Here is a 26,578-nt window from a genome sequence, read left to right as displayed (position 1 = left end):
ATACAAAGGCTGTTATTTTTCTCTTTTTTAAAAAAAAAACAACATTTTTTTTTATTATAGTTGCAATAGTAACAGTATCTCATCACATTAAGACGTTATTCTATAATTAAGATAAACATGACAACGTGCATCATTTTCATTGCTGTTTGTCTTATGAAACTGGCCTATATATATAAAGAGTATACACGCATAATGACAGTACTGGCAACAACAATATTATATCGTTTGTGAAAGCTTCACTCAGATTGACCGATTTCGCATGTTATCAATTTTTATCTCTAAATCAACTGATTTTGGCACCAATTCAGTCATATAAAATATTTCACAATAAAATTGTTTGAAAAATGCCGAAAATTACAAGCCTTAGTAACGTTTTAAGCTATTAAACATTAATTGTCGAACGTAAATATTTAAAACTGCCATCTCAAGTCTTATTAACAGTCTTACATAGAATTTTAAAGACAAATTATTTAAAAGTTGTCAAAACGGTCAATCTTTGAGAGTTCAGCTTAACTTCCGCCAGTCGAAAGAACCTGTAAGCAAAAAACTATTTTGTCAAGCTGTGAAGTAAGGGAGTTTTTTAGATTTGGGTAATTATATCACCTCCACTCGTGCAAATGGACCATCAATCTAATAACACCAGACATAATAATACAGTATCTTGTTGCGAATTCTGACATTTAACCGTAGGTGAAGCCGGTGTTCATTGATAGGAAATGTTTTTGTGGGGAAACCCGCTTGTGGGGGGATATAAGTGTTTATGCTTATAGATCAAAACATCCCGAGCCATTACAATTTCTAGAAGCCGCGATGCCAATTATCGTATATTAACATGTTTTCAATAAAATAGTTCGTGGGCTTAGCCGAGCCAGTCGTTAGTCCATTATTCAAACAGGAGATACGACTCTCTGGCGTTAATATGTTTTTACTTGTTTTATAGAGCTATACTGATGTTCTACCTTGAAAAGGGTTATTTGTAAAGGCTTGAAAAGCAGTGTGTACATGCGCAGTTTCGGACTTATCCCGGTGACCTGGCTATTTAGTGTTTATTTCATTATGTAGAGTACCAATATGGTCCCAGATTTTGGACGATGTTCCACTACTTCCATTTTATGGAGCATTTAAATGGTGACCTTTTTAATACAACATTTGGTAATAGTCAATGACTAGTTTAGATACGTTGTATGTTAATGTGTAGGTCAGTATTGACGGAAAATGCATTTGTTGAATGTTAAACACGTTAATATTTATCTCTTGTGATATCGGTAGACAACATATTGTACCGTTCAACACAGGTAATAAATGTCCAGGTTAATTACGTTCGGTGGTATCTGTGAACTGTTTTTGTGCGTGCTATACCCAATGTTAAAGGTAAAGGTCGACACACATATTAAGCATAATGGTTTTGAGTTCAATGAAGTATTAGAATCCCAGTAAACTATTACCCTCTGCCTCATCGAGTAATAAATAAAATGCATGTCGGGGATGTCGACGTGAAGTGATTCGTTTCTGTTTGAATTGCATGGAGAACAATGTATCGATGTCCCATTGTATCATCATCATTTGTCAGATCAATTGTTTTCATTCCTTTAAATTCCAGAACATTGAAGCATTGAACAAAGCGTTTTATCTGATACGAGAAGAAATATTGTTGCTGTGAAATCTGATGAATTATGCTACTTTTATAAGTATGCTGTGTTTTGGGTGATCACTCAATTCCGTCTGAGAAGGAAGCTACTGCCTGTGCTGTGACATTTAAAGAATTAAGTTGAATACTACAAATACTACAATCGATAAAACATAGGGATGTGAGAAGGCTGTCTGTTATGACTTATTAAATGTAAGATAGTTTAAAAAATATTTTCTAGATTTGCACACAAACGGTATTTGATACCAATGAAGTGTTCGCAAATCTACAACCTCAAGTTTTCTATAAAAACTACTCAAAGTATTTCTAAGGACAACCAAAAACTACTTATAACATGTCATTATGCAGGTCTTAGGCCGTAATCACCAAATTCCTGACTCTGAGCTTGAGACTCGGGATATGAAGACTGAATTCTTAAAGTTCCAATATGTATGTATTGACAACTAATTTTGACAAAAATAATCTGTTTTTGATTGTGGAACAGAGTATTTATACCTGATACACCACTTTTGATCATAATCAATTCCAGTTATAGCATTTTTCCCTTTTCTGAGTCTAAGTCTCAAACCTAGGCTCATGCCGTTAGTCATAACGGGCACAGGACTTTCGTATAAATGATGGCCCGATGATAGTAGTTACTGTAAATACAAGAATGTTACTACAAATGTACTTAAATGTGAGTATCATTTGATTATTCCAATAATGCAAAAGCTCGACTTACTTGTGCGTTATAAGCCGTATTGTCAGTCTTGTTCATATCGGAAAAACGATTACTAAAAATGATTTGTTTTTTGTTTTATTTTTGCGTCACTTTTGATGTCAGTTCTTTTAATTATTACAATTTATCACATAATAAAGTTGTTAAACAATGCGTCTCTAATTCATGTTAATAAGAAAGATTTCAATGTATATTTCCTGTAACAAGTGTATATTTTAGTATAGAAAGTTAACTGGTAAGATTAAGCAGATGTTGAGTAATATAATGTTTTGACAATGCAAAATAGTTCAAATGTTACCCGAGCTCCGTTTAAAAAGCCTGCAAAGAAAAAGTATAGAAAACTGTTTTAATTCAATAATATTTAACGTAATTAAACTCAGCAATTTTTCAGCTAACAAGGAAGATGTTTCATGCGCACTATACTGTAATTTACGTTACTTCAAAACTTGCATAACAAAATATGCATTGATTTGAATGTGGTGAAAACTTTAATTAGACGTTAAACTTCAGATAGTTCTGGCCCCATTTTCTCGAAACTTCTTCAGTCTCTTATAACAAGATTAAGCTAATCTCACTATTTTTGTTGTTCTATAAAATGTGTTATATATATATCACATCAAAAGAAAAGTAAGTTGCCTGTTTATGAATATTAAAAAAATAATACCTACAGTGAACATTTTGTCGTCATGTTGCATTCCTATCTACACAATGATCCTTTTTCACGGCACAAAAGCATACATTCAACATTTTTAAGAAAACCAATCACATATTATGATGAATGTGCATGTGGAATAAATTAATTTGTAAAAAAATACGTTACAAACAACCTTTAAAAAATCACTAGATTTATTGATTAAACACTTTTCACATCACAACTCTAATATGTTATGCAGAATTTAATTGCAAAAATGAGCAACTTCAAAATCTGAAGGTGCGTGACAAAAAATACCAATCTGCATATTAAATACTTTTCTTCAAATTTAAATAATATGACTTTACATTTTGACTAGATAAATCATAACATCACACTCCTAAATGTTTAATGTTAATGGACTAGAAATATCAATTACATTCTAAAACGGATATACTACTGCATCTGTAAATTGAAGTTTACGTAACCAAAAAAATATAATTTCCTTTTTTACTAGTACACACGCTTTTAATAATTTCTTGTGAAACAATGTTTCCAATTGTCCACAAGTTTTCGATACAACTCAACTCCAACCACTTTATTTTATATCTCGAAGTCGTAGTGGGTATTTTTTATGGGAGTGTTGCCAGACATATACTTGATAGTTGACCCCGTGATCATGCATTTCAAGGGATGCCCTACATGGCGGCAGTAAGCTAATGTTGATACTGTTACTAAATGAAGACGTTGCTTTTTTGTTACATTCTCACAGTAACGTAATTTACACCAATTCGTGCGGTTTGAATTATTAAAAAACTTTCACAGAACTTAAGAACTATAATTTACCGACTTTTTATCTCATTAACGGTCATTATGCATGAAAGAAATAATACAGATAAAACTTAAAAAACTACCTAGGGTAACGCAGTTTAAATGTCCGTTACACACTTATGCCCTCTCCCTCAGAGCGTTAACACATCTCATTTTGTGGTGTTTTGCTTAAGCTTTACGAATATAACAACCTTCAACATTGCTCCTTGGGGGAGCATGGTCAATTGGCAGCTTAAGGTCCAATATTAACGACAATGTAAAGGTGCCATGCTTTCTTTTTAAAACTAAAATGAATTAGCAAGAAAAAGACTTTAAAGCTGCACTCTCACAGATTAAACGTTTTGACAACTTTTTTGAGTTTTGTTTTGGAATGAGCCAATTTTTGCGAAAATCCATGGAAACCTGTTAAATAAGACTGCTGACAAAAATTAGATCGCAGATTTTTATATTTCAGTTCAAAAGTTGATCTTTTATGCATTTTACTTAAACCGTTAGTAACGGCTTAGGCCATACAACATTATTTCTCGAACGGAAATATAAAAATCTACGATCTGATTTTTTGTCAGCAATCTTATATTTTTGGTTTGCAGATATTTACGCAAAAAATTGCTCTTTCCAAGACAAAAAGTAAAAAGTTGTAAAATTGGTAAATCTGTGAGAGTGCAGCTTTAAACAATGGGTTTAACTCTATGTAAAAGTTAACCCAATTGAACAATTAGATAGAATTAAAATAAGTTTAACTACTTTTCTTTAGGTTACTAGTATAAAAAAATGACTACGACATAACTTGGCAAAATGTCTTGCGAAATCACAGAAGTAAGATAATTATAATAAAAATTGCAAACATAGATTTGACTATACCTCTTTAATATTTCCAGAAAATGTCTTGGAACTTCAGAAATGTAAAATAACTGTGCTAAATCAAAATGTATACTAAATAAATTGAGACAACATATGTATATCTCTTTGATAGTACTTGCATATCATGTCTTGAACGATCGAGATATCAATTAAGATCATTTCCTTTAAAACGACAGGTTGCAAGCAACTTGTGTATCACTCCACGTTACCGCTCACGTGAAGGAACGGCTTGCAGAATCACAACAGAAGGATTCTGTGAGTTTCAGTTAGTATTCGTGTAGATGCCGCATTTTTTTGATACTTTAAGTTTATAATTCAACGAGGCATTCGACTATCATTCAGTTACAATGTTTACGTGCACTCTTTCGCAAAATCGGAGTTATAGGTTTTCTCTCATAGTATCGATAACTAAGCGGACTTGTCTATTGTATATCATTCGTGTCTTCTCTGCTGTGGTCGGATATTGGGCTAGGCATGATTGCCTGTTGTTGATTAACAAAATACCTTCTAAACTTCCATGTTTTTTAATAACACTCGTGTAACTATCCCTTTAGAATCTACACCACAAGTTACGGGGTTAGTAAATGACCCGACAGCACAGACAACTATTCAACTGTACCTCAGCAGATAATGATCTATATAACGTTATTAACCTGTGTGCACACTACAATAATAGAATACGTTATATCTTTATGAACTGTTGTAGCAGTGTCATATAGGGTTATGCTAGCAGTGAACGTCTTGGTGAGTTTATAATAGAGCACATGATTGATGTTTAATTTATAAAGCTTTAATTGGTTAAATTTGAATCCAAGTACCGATCGTATAGACGAATGGATTATTGCTAAATTGCGATGAGAAAAGATTTGCATGCACGTAGTATCTATCTTATAGAGTACCCTGGCTATATTGATTGAACCTAACGTACTGAAAGACGATTTGAAGTTTAAAAGAAGAGATAATCTAACTATTGGAAGGATAACAAAACGTCCTGGTTAATTAAGAAGAAACGTAAATTGAGAACACAAAACACACAGGGCATTATATATTGCACAGTAGGTTTCACGCGTATGAGTTAAGATTCATTTGTAACTTTATGTGTTAAAATTGCCTGTACAGTTCAGTGGCTTTCAAACGTTTCATTATTATTTATGGATATAGAGTGAAGTGGAAATAGATAAATCGGTTTAATATGCCACAGTGTGAAAAAGTGATTATATTTTTCTTCTGGATATGGGCTGCTATATTGGATATTAATTTTGCGAATGAGGGAATATGTACACTGGTTTTGGTAAGATATTTTGCTCACTTAACAGGAAGTTATGTTTAATCTTTTCAACTAAGTAAGTAATTGTTTGTATGGGAAAATAACAGCATGTATACGACTATGTAGTACAATGATAACAGTTTTGTGTTTTTAACATGAAAGACGTTACTTTAATCAAATGTTCTATGCAACATAGTAAAACAATATAAACGTTATGTTTTTATTTATTTTAAATGGAATTTTATACATACTTGATATTCATTTAGCATGCGATAATCTCCTGTTGCAACCCTTTTTCATTATATAAGCTTAGTGAAAGCATCACATTTACTATATGGAATTTTACCTATAAATACATTAAGCCGCATAATTTAAAGGTTTTTTTCTGCTCTACTTTCCCCTAAAAATAAATGCAACATAACCGAACATAACCGAGTCTATTAATAGTTCGATATTTTATATTGACTTTTTATCACAATTCTTTCAATACAAAGTTGTTTATATTCATAATATCCCAAAATTAACATGGCAATTAATATAAAGATATGACTAGACATAAAACGTGATTGCTCTGAGCCAAGATTGTGTCTTACATAAAACGAGCTGTGAACTTGTTAGGATTTAATCAAGACGGTGTTCACAGCTGTGGATCAATAGAGCAAATAAGACGGCATTTAGGAAATACGAGATATTGTTATTGAAATGACCCTTTTTATTTAATGATAAAAAACGTTGTACATTTGATAAAGTTATTATGTTGGTTGATTCGGACCAGCATTAATACCGAGTTGACCAGAAACATGAGATAGCGAAGATAAGAAAAAATGTATAGAGCGAAGGATGCATTATGTAATATAGTTACGTCCATTGGTAAAAATGAAAGACAAATTGAATAACTGAGTTACTGAGAAAATGGTGTCTATAATAGACCCACATTGGTGCACAGTATGTGGTGATTTCACGTTAAATTGCAAATAGAAAGAAATATAGCTCCAATATATTTAACATATAGCAGAAATACTAACATTTCCTGAATACATTTCATGTATGTTTGTTTCAGAATGCAGATGGTGATTCTGAGCAGATAGAAATGAGGAGCAGGAACATTACTGGTAAGTGTTATAACAGCTATATCTAGTTCATTCTTGCCTAATATGAATTGATTTTCTTATTCTGCAGATGTCCCTGTCAAGTAGAAATTTTACAGGTATATTTTATAAAAAATATGTTGTTTTATTCCTTTTTGCTTAATCTGAAATGAGTCCATGATTCTAAACAGATTGCCCTGAGATGTAATAAATATACAGGTAGTCAGTTTTATGATAAATGTGTTTCATTCAGTGTTGCTTTATCAGAAATGATTTTATGATTCGGAACAGGTTGCCATAATAACTTGTTATTTTATAGGTAGTTTGTTCAATTTTAAATTAAATATGTCTCAAATTATGTTTTGCTTAACCTTTGGGAAAGAATAACACAACTGACGTTATGAGGTATTGTTCATTTATTTTAGGGAGTGATCATTAATATATACCCATGCAATTTGGTGGAAAAACATCTCAACTTGAGATATTTTTGTTGGGAAGGTGTAATGAATTGTCCAGACACAGAGCTTCAGAATCCTGCTATCAAATTGCTTTCCGAATTTTCTCTATCACTTAAGTGTTGGTTAGTCTTTAAAGATGTTTAAAGCTGCACTCTCGCAAAGTGAAACGTTTGACAACTTTTTTTGTTTTGTTTTGGAACGAGACGTTTCCACATTTATGTTCAAAAATTGATAATTTATGCATTTTTCTTAAAGCGTTCGTAACGCTTTTAGCCCAAAAACATTAATTTTCGAACGATAATATGAAAATCGGCCAACTGATCTTTTGGCAGCAGTCTGAATTCACTGGTTGATAGATATTTATGCAAAAAATGGCCCATTTCAAGACAAAAAATATAAAATTTGTCACAATGGTTAATGTGTAAGAGTGCAGCTTTAACAATTTACCAATCATACTGATTTAGGGTATAGAGTAAGTTGTTTTCAAACCATGAAATGAAAAATTAGGAAATACACGAACCGTTTTGTTCATTGGCATTGAATATCTGATAAACATATACATAAATGTTGGTACATAGATAAATACACCAATAAACAGCAAGGAACATGCCAAATTAATAAATTCAGACAAATGAAAGATACTTTAATTCAAATGTTTTTTAAACATTATACAGCAAGGTTTTGATTTCAGAACTAATCAATGTTAACATAAAAGACCCAATCAATTTTATTAATATCACAATTATGGAATGTCAGATTGACATAAGATTGCGTGATTACTTTACAATATCGGAGTAATCACATAATGGACCACTTCGAACAGGAGTTTATAGATGGTATTCGGTTACGGAGTTTGTTATGTTACGGTCGTAAGGTTTTACAAAGAATAATTTAGTATACAAAAAAGAAGATGACATAAAACAAATTAAGACAAACTACATTATTATTTGATACTGGGAAGAAGAGAAAGAAACCATGATAAACAGGCGAAACATGGACACTTATAAACGTTAACATGAATGGTGATTGACTTGTTATAGTATAGCATAATTCTTGTTTATAATGTACATACTGAGTAAGCATTCAAAGGGGAAAAGCGAAATTGTTCCAAGTGGCACTCAACACCCCTCGATTTGGTCTTGGTGGTATGGTACTTTGTTTTCCCCGGAGTTGCTAGAGCATATTGCGATTCTGACCATGCTTCATAAAACATGTCATGCGAGTTCCATACTATACTTAGATGTACAGAATAGCATTGTGTTTCATATTCTCCCATGAAAAATGTCATTATTATTGTTGACAGGTTTCTCAACACCGAGTTCGACAGTATCGTTATCCCGAGAACCATGTGTCAACAATTCCACCATACAACTGACCATCTTACCAGAAGATATTAAAGGTATGGCATTTAGACCATCTATATTTTCCCGGCATATGCATTAATATAATTGACAAGTGGCCATAATATGGATTGCAGCTTGTGGATAGCATATTGCGATATTTTACAGTTGTCCCAGGGGGAAAAAGGTTCAAAATACATACACGTGTTGTTGTTTTTCATATAAAATCACAGTATTGGTCAAACACCTGGTTGATTGACACAGTTTGATTGTACAGTAAATGTTGGGCCAGTCAACATATATTTGAAATATGTATTTGATAAAGGTAAATATTGCGATAAGGGGAATCTGTGAACAAAAATACAAGATCATGCAAATGGTGAAGAGAAGACAATTTTATCGTTCTTAAGAATTGCAAATATTATCATTATTCAAGGCTGGACACATTCCACTTGAGTGTTTGTACTTTAACACACAAGTTTTCTAAACGTTTAGCACTACGTGCATTTCGAGGGATCACTTCTATTCAGCATACACACAATTCCTTGATATATGCCGCTAGCTATCTACTTTGTCTGATACAATTACATACAACATGCTAATATGAAGCTTTATGTCAAAATAGATCAATTAATACGGCAGGTGCTCCTAAGGTAATAATTAACCATGGGTTGGCAATCTGGCAATTTATACCTCAGAAATTCCGAAACAATGCATTCTTGTTGGCAACCGATGAAAGACATATTTCAAGATGTAAGTTTTCTGAAAATCAAGCATGCACTTACTTCTAATCAAGTTCATTCTTCATAGCTTTATATGCATTCGTATCAAAGCTATATAAATATTTCTAGTGTAATAAAACACATAACAGTTCTTATATTAATTATAAGAGGCGGTAAGAGCCTATTTTAATACACTATCATACGTTCGATGGAAATTAAATATATATCTAAAAAAAGAGATACTATAATAGCAGATACAAGATGCATTATAGACAAAATCCTTTTTACACTCAACTGAAAATTGAATTTCATGTTTTATATATACAGATAACTAGTTAAATCGAAATAAGATATAAAAAAAAACTAAAAAAAAACCGAAAAACCCTAGTGTACAGTGTCTTGTTTGTGATCGACCAACCTATTCTTGTAAATCACTTTCTGGAAGACAGCTACATAATACCAGGGGTTGTAACTTGATGCCAATACCAATCAGTGAAAATCGGAATAGCTATTAATTTGCAATTGTTATTTAGTACTATGCCTGTCATGTTTCCTCTGGGGGCATATATAGTGAGAGCAATTGATTATGGTCCATGCATGGATTCAAACCTGGACATTTCATTTTCACACAAATGTCAGTGTTTGAATTATACCAGCGTAGTCAATGATGTTACCCATTCAAACATGAAACAATTAATTTTGAATCCGTTGGAGATATTATGTTATATTGATGCATGTGTTCTGCTTCATGCCAACCAGTTTTAATAACTCTCATTAATTCCAGTCTACAGATCCATAGATGATGGTCTGTTTCGAGAAATTTGATCGTCTTCCGTCGAGAGATTTCATTTGATATGTTTTTCTTATTAATATAAAATTAATATCAAAACTGTTCTTACATTTGTTTTCTATATGACACTTAACAGATATAAGATTGCGAATTGAAGGATGGTCTGAATTCGATGAACCTGGCAATGTTTATTACGAAGGCCTGAATTCGGAGAGTATGAAATCAATGATTTTGACTATCCAAATATGTACTTGTTAATGTCTTTATGTAAGTTATTGGCACTTTGGTCAAAGCAGTCAGAAGCTTGACTAACAGGAATGCTTAAACTTAAATCAAATATCATACATACATTCAAACCATATTTTAATCCATTCAACATTGTATTCGGGTGCGTTCAAACTAGGTAACGCCGAAAAGGCCGAACTTATGAAGAGTCATTGGGGCAAAATTTCCTCTATAATTGCTTTTTTTTTTTTAATGGAAGAACATTAAAAAAATAATAAAACGCGTTAAACTAGGAACAGAGCATATCTGGCTTTTAAATCCAGAAGAAATAAGACCTATAATTAAGGTAAAACCTAACCAATTTCATAAAAAGTCTTCCTATTATTTCAGTGAAACATTATAGTTTTGTAACTTTCTCTTGCGTACGAAAGATGTTAAAAGTGCGGTACTTCGGCTTAACGACTGTTCTATGTAAAATGTTTATCTGTCAGGAATACCTAATTTTGTTTCTTCTGCACACATTATGCATAATAAATTTCTCTTTTAAACCGCAAGTTATTCCAAGGTTTCACCGATAAAATTTGCAACCAGACTAATACCATTATAAAGAAGTTCTTATTACATCGTTAGGATTTGAGATACCACACACAGACCCGAAACATTTATAGTTAAACAGAGAGTGTGTGGCAAACGGTTAGATATGAGCGCTCCGATATACGAATTATTGGTTTAATTACTAGTTATAATCGAACTGTTTTGTATAATGTAGGTTAAATGGTTAGGTGTGCCGCTCCGTTATACAAAGAATTGGATAAAAATGGGCGCTACGTTATAAAAGATAGATATGGGCGCTACGTTATAAAATATAGATATGTTATAAAAGATAGATATGGGCGCTACGTTATAAAATAAAGATATGTTATAAAAGATAGATATGGGCGCTACGTTATAAAATATAGATATGTTATAAAAGATAGATATGGGCGCTACGTTATAAAATATAGATATGTTATAAAAGATAGATATGGGCGCTACGTTATAAAATATAGATATGTTATAAAAGATAGATATGGGCGCTACGTTATAAAAGATAGATATGGGCAATCCGTTGTAAAGAGTGATGGTTAAAAGATAAGATAAGAGCGCTCCGTTATATAGAGTGATAGTTAAAAGATAAGAGCGCTCCATTATATAGAATGTTGGTAAAAAGATAAGATATGAGCGCTCCGTTATATAAAGTGTTGTTGGTAAAAAGATAAGATATGAGCGCTCCTTTATATAAAGTGTTGTTGGTAAAAAGATATGATATGAGCGCTACGTTATATAGAGTGTTGTTGGTTAAAAGATAAGATATGAGCGCTCCGTTATAAAGAGTGTTGTTGGTAAAAAGATAAGATATGAGCGCTCCGTTATATAGAGTGTTGTTGGTAAAAAGATAAGATATGAGCGCTCCGTTATATGGAGTGTTGTTGGTAAAAAGATATGATATGAGCGCTCCGTTATATAGAGTGTTGTTGGTTAAAAGATAAGATATGAGCGCTCCGTTATATAGAGTGTTGTTGGTTAAAAGATAAGATATGAGCGCTACGTTATATAGAGTGTTGTTGGTTAAAAGATAAGATATGAGCGCTCCGTTATATAGAGTGTTGTTGGTTAAAAGATAAGATATGAGCGCTCCGTTATAAAATATAGATATGTTATAAAAGATAGATATGGGCGCTACGTTATATAGAGTGTTGTTGGTAAAAAGATAAGATATGAGCGCTCCGTTATATAGAGTGTTGTTGGTAAAAAGATAAGATATGAGCGCTCCGTTATATAGAGTGTTGTTGGTAAAACGATAAGATATGAGCGCTCCGTTATATAGAGTGTTGTTGGTAAAAAGATAAGATATGAGCGCTCCGTTATATAGAGTGTTGTTGGTAAAAAGATAAGATATGAGCGCTCCGTTATATAGAGTGTTGTTGGTAAAAAGATAAGATATGAGCGCTCCGTTATATAGAGTGTTGTTGGTTAAAAGATAAGATAAGAGCGCTCCGTTATAAAGAGTGTTGTTGGTAAAAAGATAAGATATGAGCGCTCCGTTATACAGAGTGTTGTTGGTAAAAAGATAAGATATGAGCGCTCCATTAATTAATAGTCATTTAAAAACAATACCAAGAAACCAACGAAAACGTATAAGTTTGACGGAAATCATATGAAATTGCCCTTCAACTCAATGCAAAACATTTTATGGAGAAAAAGCCTTATCTTAACCTCAAAGTATACTGTGTTGTAGACCTTTTTTATTTACCAAACAAGATGACGCGTTTATTACGATGGCTAGTGAGAATGTGTTCGAATACTCCCAAGGGTTCAATGACCAATGCTACAAAACCGCATTGATTCGATGCCTGGCAATCATACATCCCCCTTCCTGTGGTGTTGGTACAATGCTAACCTTAGAATATGTATGCTTGTTTATGGCTATCTCGCATGCTGCCTTCATGCCCGATATGTTGGAGACAATGTCCCGTACAACGTAGCTATGATTTGCAAATGAAAGTATACAAGTCTCTTCTTTCCAACGATTTAGACACTTATTTACCAGTATGAGCGAGAAAGCAGTTAGGATAGCCCCAGTTGTTATGAGGTAAGCGAATCAATGTTTTCTTGAAATCGTTTATCTTCACCATATGATATGCAGACAAGATCCAAATAAAAGGCAAATGTCAATTAGGCGAATGAATAAGGTCTGATTTATTGACAAACTACCAGTGGAGAGATACGTGGCTCTTCGTTTCTGTGAAATAATGAATATGCTTTTGTGCTGCTTCTCATTCAGATTTTAAGACCATCGCTTAATATATTGATAAGTTTTACACGAATATACACAAAGGTCGCCTTTCAACTTGTAAATTAAGACCAACTATTGATTGATGTTTTCGATCGCTCCACGTTTCTGCCCGAAGTCCGTGGAACAAAAAATAATATAGGCGTGGTCTTAGTCTCTTATGTAAATTTTATATGTCCAGTTGATCGGCCTTTCCGGGAAATCGTTATTCTCCCACCCCATATAAGTTGATTCATTTTTTGGCCATGCTGGAAATCATTATCTATCTCATTAGTAATGATAAAAGAGGACTCGTGTGGAACTTCTTTTTCTCGTTAGGCACAAAAGAGTTCCAACGCAAAAATACATTTTTACTTCATGATGTTTAACTTTGGCTAGAGAATGTGGTCACTTTTGTAAAAATAAAGGTTCATCCTAACCCTCGCGCAGAGTGTTCTGCGGAAACTCTGTAAACCTCGTTACCGCAAAAAAAGCTACGCTCGGGTTGGGATTAATCTTTCTTCCACCTCAGATAAGTAGATCCAAATATTTAACCATGCTACAAATTCTTATCTCGCCCACCGTCAAAGATGAAACAAGTACCCGTATGGAACTCTTTTTTAATGGTCATCACATTGTAATTACCTCCCTTGTTGAAGACTGTCGTCTGTAGCATCATAGAAACCTTGTCAATATTTAGAATGTTAATTAATTATTTCTTGCTTTAAATGTCTCCATAAAAAGTTTTCACGCACCTTTCAAGAAATAATGCTTCACTCTCCTCAGAACTATTTAAAGACCGATTTGATTATTAACATGATCTGAATCACTGCGAGCATGTCCATGACAAACACGGATTATCACATATCCATAAGCATTTATTTTCACTACGCACCAAAGAGTTCCAGCAAAAAAAATCATTTTTGCTTAATTTTGTTTATCTGAGGTGGGAAAAAAAGCATCTACCGTAGCCGCTCGTGTAAGATTCCAACCCTCGCGCAGTGTTCTGCGGAAACTCGGTAAACCTCGTCTCCGCTACAAAATTACGCTCGAGTTGGGATGAGCGGCCATGAAATATACTTATAATCTGACATTCCTTTAACTCATATTTTAAACCATTCATCATCGTATTATGCTGCGTTCGAACTAGTTAAAGCTGAAATGGCCGTTCTTACACTTCATGACTTGAGGTGAATATGGGGAAACATTTACTTTTAAATTGCTTTAAACAAGTGTTGCTTTCCAAATCAGAAACATGTATTACAAACAAATTTTAATGTAAAGAAAAAAGGGAGGCGTATCGATTCCGCCAAACGGAATCTTTAAAGTAGTGATTGACTGAAGTAGTAAAAATATTAATCTGATTATTGATTATCTGTCATTAAACCTTTAGAGAAGTTGTCAGATTGAACTAAATTAAGGACTTCATGTTCATAATTTGGTTTCTCTAAAGGAAAGGTAAGATTATCTTTTCTTAATATTTAAAAGATCAATCGGAAGTAATCGATAAAGTATTACAGTTTCTTTGTGACAATACGGAAATTTGAAACTAGGAAAACACATCCAATCGCCTTTAATCCACTCTAGTACAAACACTTTGAATAGTTGAATAGCTTCGAGTTATTTGCAAATATCTTAAACGATGTTATTTTTTGTAAAAGAAATATAAGTTTATATTAAAAGAATATAAATATCTGTAAATATACAATTGCCGTTTACCATGTTCACAGATTCCTGGTCGATTTATTTAGATCAATTAAGCGGTTATAGATTAATTGCTAGAAGTTCATCTTAATCTGCCCTTTTCTTCTATTGACTCAAATAAAAATGTTGAACTAGGGTCTGAATCGGTCCGGTATTGTCCGAGAACGGCGTCAATTCATGCCTACGGTTTCGACATGTAAAAAAGGAGAATTTTTACGATCGTGTTCGTGGTTCGTCTAGAAACACATATATATGATCCCTTATGGAATAAGAAGGAGCATGAACTCATATTCAACGATGAAACAGTCATCTAAGAAAAAAACATAATGTCACCCCCGACCCTATTAAAAAAATATTGAAAATCTAGCAATTATTTTATTATGGCCTTACATGAGATTAAGGAGAGCAGTCAATTGCGTTAACTTTAAACGGCGATCTCGGGCGCTAGCTAAATACATTTGTATTGAGCTAGTGCAACATGTATTGTAAATATAATATGGCATGCAATAAACAGTCTGTTTGCAGATCATGATTTTTCAGCCTAGCCAGATATTTAAAAAAGATATAAAAAATGACCTCAAATTTGGCTGGATTCTAACCGCTTTTGATAAAAAAAATCTTATTATTATTAATTATATTGATTATAAATTATATGAAAGATACTTTATAGTTATGTAACGTCCTCCTTCATACGGAAGCAGACTTTTAGGACATTGAAAGTGTGGTTTCCTAGATTTAACGACTGTGACCTTCGTAAAACGTTTATCTGTCGGTGACATCTAATTTATTTTATGCAGACATGACGCATCATCAATATCTCATTTAAACCGCTAGTCTTTTCAAGGTCTTGGCGATCAAATTTGCAAATAACCTAATGGTATTCTAACGGACTTTTAATGGCATCGTTATACTTTAAGATAGCACGCAGAAAGTTGACAACTATAATTAAAGTTGTACATCGTTATATACAGTGTTGGATAAATGGTTAGATGTGAGTGCTTTGTTATACACTGTGTAAGACAAACGCTTAGATGTAAGCGCCCTGTTATATAGAGTGTTGGGCAAGTACTTAGATGTAAGCACCCTGTTATAAAGAGCGTTGGACAAGTACTTAGATGTAAGCGCCCCGTTATATAGAGGGTTGGACAAGTACTTAGATGTAAGCGCCCCGTTATAAATAGCGTTGGACAAGTACTTAGATGTAAGCGCCCCGTTATAAAGAGCCTTACATATGTGCTTAGCTGTAAGCGCCCCGTTATAAAGAGCGTTACATATGTACTTAGATGTAAGCGCCCCGTTATATAGAGCGTTGGACAAGTACTTAGATGTAAGCGCCCCGTTATAAAGCATGTTGGACAAGTACTTAGATGTAAGCACCCCGTTATAAATAGCGTTGGACAAGTACTTAGATGTAAGGGCCCCATTATAAAGAGTGTTGGACAAGTACTAAGATGTAAGCGCCCCGTTATAAAGAGCGTTGGACAAGTACTTAGATGTAAGCGCCCTGTTATAAAGAGAGTTGGACAAGTACTTAGATGTAAGCGCCCTGTTATAAAGAGCGTTGGAGAAGTGCTTAGATGTAAGCGCCCCGTTATAAAGAGCGTTGGACAAGTACTTAGATGTAAGCGCCCCATTATAAAGAGTGTTGGACAAGTACTTAGATGTAAGCGCCCTGTTATAAAGAGCGTTGGACAAGTGCTTAGATGAAAGCGCCCTGTTATAAAGAGCGTTGGACAAGTGCTTAGCTGAAAGCGCCCTGTTATAAAGAGCGTTAAACAAGTGCTTAGATGAAAGCGCCCCGTTATAAAGAGTGTTGGACAAGTACTTAGATGTAAGCGCCCCATTATAAAGAGCGTTGGACAAGTGCTTAGATGTTAGCGCCCCGTTATAAAGAGCGTTGGACAAGTGCTTAGATGAAAGCGCCCTGTTATAAAGAGCGTTGGACAAGTGCTTAGATGTAAGCGCCCCGTTATAAATATCGTTGGACAAGTACTTAGATGTAAGCGCCCCATTATAAAGAGTGTTGGACAAGTACTAAGATGTAAGCGCCCCATTATAAAGAGTGTTGGACAAGTACTTAGATGTAAGCGCCCCATTATAAAGAGCGTTGGACAAGTGCTTAGATGTGTGGGACAAGTACTTAGATGTAAGCGCCCTGTTATAAAGAGGGTTGGACAAATGCTTATATGTAAGCGCCCCGTTATAAAGAGCATTGGACAAGTGCTTAAATGTAAGCGGCCTGTTATAAAGAGCGTTGGACAAGTACTTAGATGTAAGAGCTTAGATGTAAGCGTCCCGTTATAAAGAGCGTTGGACAAGTGCTTAGATGAAAGCGCAATGTTATAAAGAGCGTTGGACAAGTGCTTAGATGTAAGCGCCCCGTTATAAAGAGCGTTGGACAAGTGCTTAGATGTAAGCTCCCTGTTATAAAGAGAGTTGGACAAGTACTTAGTTGTAAGCGCCCTGTTATAAAGAGCGTTGGACAAGTGCTTAGATGTAAGCGCCCCGTTATAAAGAGCGTTGGACAAGTGCTTAGATGTAAGCGCCCTGTTATAAAGAGAGTTGGACAAGTACTTAGACGTAAGCGCCCTGTTATAAAGAGCGTTGGACAAGTACTTAGATGTAAGCGCCCCGTTATAAAGAGCGTTGGACAAGTGCTTAGATGTAAGCGCCCCATTATAAAGAGTGTTGGACAAGTACTTAGATGTAAGCGCCCTGTTATAAAGAGCGTTGGACAAGTGCTTAGATGAAAGCGCCCTGTTATAAAGAGCGTTGGACAAGTGCTTAGCTGAAAGCGCCCTGTTATAAAGAGCGTTGGACAAGTGCTTAGATGAAAGCGCCCTGTTATAAAGAGTGTTGGACAAGTACTAAGATGTAAGCGCCCCATTATAAAGAGCGTTGGACAAGTGCTTAGATGTAAGCGCCCTGTTATAAAGAGCGTTGGACAAGTGCTTAGATGAAAGCGCCCTGTTATATAGAGCGTTGGACAAGTGCTTAGATGTAAGCGCCCCGTTATAAATATCGTTGGACAAGTACTTAGATGTAAGCGCCCCATTATAAAGAGTGTTGAACAAGTACTAAGATGTAAGCGCCCCATTATAAAGAGTGTTGGACAAGTACTTAGATGTAAGCGCCCCATTATAAAGAGCGTTGGACAAGTGCTTAGATGTGTGGGACAAGTACTTAGATGTAAGCGCCCTGTTATAAAAAGAGTTGGACAAGTGCTTATATGTAAGCGCCCCGTTATAAAGAGCGTTGGACAAGTGCTTAGATGTAAGCGCCCTGTTATAAAGAGCGTTGGACAAGTACTTAGATGTAAGAGCTTAGATGTAAGCGTCCCGTTATAAAGAGCGTTGGTTGGACAAGTGCTTAGATGTAAGCGCCTCGTTATAAAGAGCGTTGGACAAGTGCTTAGATGTAAGCGCATCATTATAAAGAGCGTTGTACAAGTACTTAGATGTAAGCGCCCTGTTATAAAGAGCGTTGGACAAGTACTTAGATGTAAGCGCCCCGTTATAAAGAGCGTTGGACAAGTACTTAGATGTAAGCGCCCCGTTATAAAGAGCGTTGGAAAAGTGCTTAGATGTAAGCGCCCCGTTATAAAGAGCGTTGGACAAGTGCTTAGATGTAAGCGCCTCGTTATAAAGAGCGTTGGACAAGTATTTAGATGTAAGCGCCTCGTTATAAAGAGCGTTGGACAAGTACTTAGATGTAAGCGCCTCGTTATAAAGAGCGTTGGACAAGTACTTAGATGTAAGCACCCCGTTATAAAGAGCGTTGGACAAGTACTTAGATGTAAGCGCCCTATTATAAAGAGCGTTGGAGATGTGCTTAGATGTAAGCGCCCCGTTATAAAGAGCGTTGGACAAGTGCTTAGATGTAAGCGCCCCGTTATAAAAAACGTTGGACAAGTGCTTAGATGTAAGCGCCCCGTTATAAAAAGCGTTGGACAAGTGCTTAGATGTAAGCCCCCCGTTATAAAGAGCGTTGGACAAGTACTTAGATGTAAGCGCCCCGTTATAACGAGCGTTAGACAAGTACTTAGATGTAAGCACCCCGTTATAAAGAGCGTTGGACAAGTGCTTAGAGGTAAGCACCCCGTTATATAGAGCGTTGGACAAGTGCTTATATATAAGCTCCCCGTCATATAGATTGTTGGACATGTGCTTAGATGTAAGCGCCCCGTTATAAAGAGCGTTGTACAAGTACTTAGATGTAAGCGCCCCGTTACATAGAGTGTTGGACAAGTGCTTAGATATAAGCGCCCCGTTATAAAGCGTGTTGGACAAGTACTTAGATGCTTAGATATAAGTGCTCCGTTTTATAGAGTGTTGGAAAAACGCTTATATGTAAGCGCCCCGTCATATAGATTGTTGCACATGTGCTTATATATAAGCGCCCCGTTATATAGAGTGTTGGACAAGTGCTTATATATAATCGCCCCGTCATATAGATTGTTGGACATGTGCTTAGATATAAGCGCCCCGTTATATAGATTGTTGGACAAGTACTTAGATGTGCTTCCCCGTTATATAGATTGTTGGACAAGTACTTAGATGTAAGCGCCCCGTTATATAGATTGTTGGACAAGTACTTAGATGTGCTTCCCCGTTATATAGATTGTTGGACAAGTACTTAGATGTAAGCGCCCCGTTATATAGATTGTTGGACAAGTACTTAGATGTGCTTCCCCGTTATATAGATTGTTGGACAAGTACTTAGATGTAAGCGCCCCGTTATATAGATTGTTGGACATGTGCTTAGATATAAGCGCCCTGTTATATAGATCGTTGGACAAGTACTTAGATATAAGCACCCCGTCATATAGATTGTTGGACATGTGCTTAGATATAAGCGCCCCGTTATATAGAGCGTTGGACAAGTACTTAGATATAAGCGCCCCGATATAAAGAGTGTTGGACATGTGCTTAGATATAAGCGCCCCGTTATATAGATTGTTGGACATGTGCTTAGATGTAAGCGCCCCGTTATATTGAGTGTTGGACAAATGCTTAGATATAAGCGCTCCGTTATACAGACGGTTGGACAAACATGTAGATCTATATAAGCGCTCTGTTATATGAGTAATACAGACTTTTGAACAAACACTTAGATATAAACGATAAATGGTTTGATATCGACTCTCCGTTTTATAATATTTAATAACTTGTCAGAAACGAGCGCTGCGTTATATAGATTGCTGAACTGGTGTTTAGATATCAATGCTCCGTTATAAAGATAGTTGGTTTAACGGTAAGATATCAACGCTCCGTGATATAGATAGTTGGTTTTATGGTTAGGTATCAACGCCCCGTTATATAGATAGTAGGTTTAGTGGTTAGATATCAACGCTCCGTTATATAGATAGTTGGTTTAGTGGTTAGATATCAACGCCCCGTTATATAGATAGTTGGTTTAATTGTTAGATATCAACGCTCCGTTATATAGATAGTAGGTTTAATGGTTAGATATCAACGCTCCGTTATATAGATAGTAGGTTTAATGGTTAGATACCAACGCTCCGTTATACAGATAGTTGTTTTGATAATTAGATATCAACCATCCGTTAAATAGATCGTTGGTTTAATGGTTAGATATCAACGCTCCGTTATATAGATAGTTGGTTTTATAATTAGAAATTAACCATCTGTTATATAGATACTTGGTTTAATGGTTAGATATCAACGCTCCGTTATATAGATAGTTGGTTTAATGGTTAGATATCAACGCTCCGTTATATAGATAGTAGATTAAATGGTTTGATATCAGCGCTCCGTTATATAGATAGTTGGTTAAATGGTTCGATATCAACGCTCCGTTATATAGATAGTAGGTTTAATGGTTCGATATCAACGCTCCGTTATAAAGATAGTTGGTTTAATGGTTAGATATCAACGCTCCGTTATATAGATAGTTGGTTAAATGGTTCGATATCAACGCTCCGTTATATAGATAGTTGGTTTAATAGTTAGGTATCAACGCTCCGTTATATGGATAGTTGGTTTAATGGTTAGATATCAACGCCCCGTTATATAGATACTTGGTTTAATGGTTAGATATCAACGCTCCGTTATAAAGACAGTTGGTTAAATGGTTCGATATCAACGCTCCGTTATATAGATAGTTGGTTTGATGGTTAGATATCAACGCTCCGTTATATAGATAGTTGGTTTGATGGTTAGATATCAACGCTCCCTTATATAGATAGTTGGTAAAATGGTTCGATATCAACGCTCCGTTATATAGATAGTTGGTTTAATGGTTAGATATCAACACTCAGTTATATATATATTGCTTAATAAATAATAATATATGAGTGCTTCGTTATAGAAATTGCTGGATAAATTGCTAGATATAAGCGCTTCGGTATATAGATTGTGTGAGAAATAGTCATACATAAGCGCTTCGTTATATAAGGTGTAAGATAAATGCTTAGATATAAGAGCTCCGTTTAATATGTTAAGATATGAGCGAAGCAATGTTCATATATCCTAGTCATCAGTTAGTGTTATGAAATTCGCTAATTGTATTAGAAATTCACCAATTTACATACTAGTATTACCTATTCTTAGGTAATGACAGGCACTCATTGGTTACAGTTTGGGGCTAGCTACTCAAAATAATGATTGAATGCGATTTTCATTGTGTTTGGAAAGAATTTTTAAGAAACTAATATCAGGCCTGTCGCACCTGCAGCCTCTCAATTTGTTAGCGTTTTCATTTATCGTGGTTGCCACAATATAACAGAAGATAAAAGATAATAGAAGTTCTGACTAGTGGTGCACTCTCATTTACAAGAATGTGTGTAAAAAGAACGTTTTATCACCATTTAATTGTTCTTTGGCGGAATGTGTATAAGACTCATGTATCATCTAATTTATTTTAATGTTGTTTTGCTGAGGAGAAGTACAACTGCCAAAGAGAAAAGAATAAGAATAACAATACGCAGTTTACATTTGCGCATAAGTACATTTTTCAGCCTGTACTTTTACGCTATACATACGTTTTGATTTTTTGTGTGCATGTTTTTCTGTTATTGAATACAGAATCATTAACATCGTTAGACAAAGTGATTGGCATCTATGTGGAGTTGACCGTCCGACCAGACATTGTGATTGGCATCTATGTGGAGTTGACCGTCCGACCAGACATTGTGATTGGCATCTATATGTGGAGTTGACCGTCCGACCAGACATTGTGATTGGTATCTGTGTGGAGTTGACCGTCCGATCAGACATTGTGATTGGCATCTATGTGGAGTTGACCGTCCGACCAGACATTGTGGTTGGCATCTATGTGGAGTTGACCGTCCGACCAGACATTGTGATTGGCATCTATGTGGAGTTGACCGTCCGACCAGACATTGTGATTGGCATCTATGTGGAGTTGACCGTCCGACCAGACATTGTGGTTGGCATCTATGTGGAGCTGACCGTCCGACCAGACATTGTGATTGGCATCTATGTGGAGTTGACCGCCCGACCAGACATTGTGATTGGCATCTATGTGGAGTTGACCGTCCGACCAGACATTGTGATTGACATTGTTTGGAGTTGACCGTCCGACCAGACATTGTGGTTGGCATCTATGTGGAGTTGACTATATAAACGGACATTGTGATTGCCATCGATAGGGCGTTGACCATACATTGTGATTACTTACTTTGGTAATTTCTTGTTATTGGCAGTTGTGTAGCTTTGACCGTATAGCACCTTCACTTACAATAAGCAGTCTAAATTAAATCGAGACTAGTTAGTTATATTATGTCTGAAATTCGAAGAATTCCTCGACCAAAAACGACCTTCAAGGAAATGCCAGGCAGCGATAGTACGACTGCACTATAAAATAAGCAACATTGCCTTGACATTCGATTTTTTTTATATTTAAAATCAATTGAGTATAAACGAATTACATGTAATTACAATTTTAAATTCATAAGCACACAAAAAAGTTTTTAAACGATAAAAATAAGTTAAAAGTGTTCATTTAATGGATAAAATGTTTGGTATCTTATTTGTGGGTTTCTCGCACTGCTGCCTTCATGTCCGTTTTGTCGGAGACACTGTCCTGAACAACGTAGCTATGATTCACAAATGACCGAATGTATATCTCTTCTTCCTCACAATTTAGAATCTTATTTTCCAGTATTAGGAAGGAAACAATAAGTATAGCCCCAGTTTTTTTATGAGTTCGACAACGGATCAATGTTTTCTTGAAATCGTTTATCCTCACCGTATTATGTGCAGACAAGATCTGAAATAAAGGCAAATGTCAATTAGGAGAATGAATAAGGTCTGATTAATTGACAAGCTATTATTGGAGATATAAATACGTCGCATTTCGTTTCTGTAAAGTAATGAGTAGGATAATATGCTGGTTCTACTTCAGACATTAAGACCATCGCTAAATATATTGATAAACTTTATACGAATAACCACATACGTAGCCCTTCATTCTTCGGAAAAACAATCTATTGTTGCATAAACAGCATAAAAGAAATTATCAACGAGAAATAGTTTTGTTCATCTAAAGTCATGAATATATTTTATATAAAACCACAAAAACAATTCTCGAATTAGACAATATGTAAATATCAATGTCAATTATTTCCAGACTCCCTTAAAGTCAAAGGACTTTATCTCTAGTTTTATGTGTTTGTCTTATAGACGTGTACAATCAATAGAAAAATATGCCATTAAACCTGTTGAGCATTTTGACCATGCATTTGTCTCCCATGTTTAGTAGAATGCAGACCACACTTAATGTGTCCATACCTCTATCAGAACACATCACACAGGTACAAACGTACATCAACGGCGCTTTATAAATTGCAGTATCATACATGGCTGACTTATACAAGTTTCGATTATGGAAGCAACATGGACAGCCATTGTCTTTAATCTGCAAATTGCATTCTGGCGTATTTTTTACCTTTTTCTCATATTATTTGGGAGTTAATGAAAGGGAAGAGGGGCTTCATCAAATATCGTTTCTGTTCGTATCGGAACGTCATACACTTACGGAAATGTCTTTTATATCATCTCGCAGCCACGTATTCGCTCAGGCTGTATTCGCAATCGCTAACGCTGCACTGATGATGCTGCACTCTCACAGCCACGTATTTGCTAAGGCTGTATTCGCAATCGCTAACGCTGCACTGATGATGCTGCACTCTCACAAATGGGTCGTTTGGCACCTTTTTCTTTTTTTTTTTACTTATAATGAGCCAACTTATCAGTAAAGGTCTGGACACAAAGACTGCTGATAAAAGATAAGTAGCATTTTTTCGTTAGTAACGTGTTTAGCCATAAAAAATCATTTTACGAACGTTAATGTTAGAAACTTCAATCTGATATTTTGTTCCCATTATTTCACTGGTTTCAAGATATCTACGCCAAAAATTGATTTATTCGAAGACAAAAATAGATAAAAAAGAAAGTTGTCAAAATGGTCAATGTGTGGGAATGCGTCTTACCTAGTGTGCTAGATAAGAAAATGGCTCGTCACTCAGTTCTACAAAGCACGATCTAAATGTCATTTGGCACCGACGCGATGGTCAGTTTCATATTATAATTAGCAACATATTCCTATTTCAAAAGTTACCTACACGGCAAAAGAAGCAAAGAACAAAGTAATATATAACACGATGAGAAACTTAAGTAAATTCGAATGCCTATGGTAGCAGATGTTCACAATAAAAACCAAACGCATTTTTATTTGATATAACAGGTGAATACAAGGAACTAGAAGTTGACTTCTGACAATATTTGATCTTGTTTTGCTTGATTTTTTTCTTCCTTCAATTTGAATGTTGAAAACGTTCTCACCAGATGATTTAGATTCAAGTTTACATGGCTATAAACTCAATCCAAACACACGGGATACTATAAGGGTTTTTGACATTTTGTCCGAAATCCTACATCGTTATTGTTTCGTCTATTCATATATAAGTTGGATTTATTTAAAAATGAAAATACTTCAAACTTTATACAATGAGTATATAATTTCACAAAACTGGTATATTACAACGAAATCAGAAGACAGTCCGTAAATGATGAGCCTAAAACATTGTTTACACTTGTTCTTACGTCAACCCCGATGTTAACTGTCCTGTTGCAAACAACAGCAAGAGAGAATCGGTATTTGAACAGAACATTCGCTGTCTGAAGATTGCTGTTTTTCAAAATGTCCTTCCAATTCGTTTAATATGTGCTGTTGAGCTGTTTTAATAGAAATAGCTGGCACAGTGATTGAAAGGAATTCAAAATGCACAACGTCTAAATCTGCGAATATGTCAAATATCAACCGATACTTTCATTTTGCGAGAAATCTGAATATGCTCACTTTATGTATATGTACTGTGTTATTTCATGCAATGTACACCACATCTATAGCTCGGCATTTATTTTAGTATGTTCAAGGTTTAGCAAAAGTTTTATGAGCAGACATAGCTATGGGTTCATAAAACGACACGCATGTTTCACTGTCAAATTGGAATATATAATTTGATAAATAGGGTCAATAAACGATGATAAAAAATACTCCGATGATTGTAAACGAACATATCCCTATTTCAAGACATTAATACGGACTTGTAACACATGAACTGCTTCACTGTATTATCTGCTAAATATCATCGCTGTTTAATAGTAATAATAATGATTAAAAGAAATACGCATTTTCCCTCTGACGTGTGGGGCCTCTTCCGAATCATATTTCGTTCGATGGATTTAACGCAAGTATTTTTTAGAAAAGACTAAAAAAAGTATTTAATCGACCTCTCCTTTTTTCACCAAAATATTCTAGGAAATTCTAGACCGAATATTTTGACGCACGTAAATTATAAAATGTGACTCTTGTGAATCAATGATATACGTGTAATATGTCACTGACAATTTAGTTTTTTGTGAATTTTTAAAAATTCGTTGGGTAACTCCTTAAGTTAACACATACACGTGAAGATATAAATATAATTGTTTTGCATTTTCATTCCTAATGTTAATTCATCAAGTAATCGTACATTCTGGTCTCGTCCGTTCCCTAAATTGAAAAAAGAGACTTTTTTACTTACATTTGACCCGCTCGCGCAAGTTTTTGATGGCCGAAACCCGTCCATCAAAAAAGCAAACTATGTCATGAGCAGATACGCTAAGAGGCAAATGTCAATTAGGAAGATTGATATAGTAAGACGAATTGACAATCTATACTCACAGATACACATGCATACGTTGCCTTGCAGTGAAAGATAGACCATTTATTTCGGGACATTAATCAAAGATTCGGTCTTGATAAAATGTCACAGAGTGTTATTGTCTATACATTAACTCTCATATCGGAACGATAATAAGTCGGTTCAGCTTAAAGTGACACTCTTATTCAAAATCAATACATATACATGTATAACAATCATAAATATTGAGCTATAAACCTTCGCCTACTTACTAAATAATTCATTTATTGAAAATATTAATTACTGATAACAA

The 26,578-nt window shown here is 34.9% G+C and overlaps 1 protein-coding gene across 4 annotated transcripts in view; it reads left to right on the top strand.

Annotated features, from left to right (window-relative positions):
- Window positions 1-5,542: 5,542 nt before the first annotated feature.
- The window catches only part of LOC128240019 (uncharacterized), a 63,537-nt gene continuing 42,501 nt past the window's right edge, over window positions 5,543-26,578 (top strand). The window contains exons 1-3 of one of the 4 annotated variants that reach the window (XM_052956502.1): window positions 5,543-5,980; window positions 7,017-7,068; window positions 8,806-8,901. In XM_052956502.1, the coding sequence (XP_052812462.1) occupies window positions 5,882-5,980; window positions 7,017-7,068; window positions 8,806-8,901 (247 nt within the window). In that variant the 5' untranslated portion in view covers window positions 5,543-5,881. The remainder of the gene's footprint in view (window positions 5,981-7,016; window positions 7,069-8,805; window positions 8,902-26,578) is intronic. The other 3 variants (XM_052956499.1, XM_052956500.1, XM_052956501.1) reach the window with 3 other exon arrangements.

This window comes from Mya arenaria, chromosome 7 (genome assembly GCF_026914265.1).
Source record: "Mya arenaria isolate MELC-2E11 chromosome 7, ASM2691426v1".
Lineage (NCBI taxonomy): Eukaryota > Metazoa > Mollusca > Bivalvia > Myida > Myidae > Mya > Mya arenaria.
Note: the sequence above shows the minus strand (reverse complement) of the source record. Positions and strands in the feature narration are given on the sequence as shown.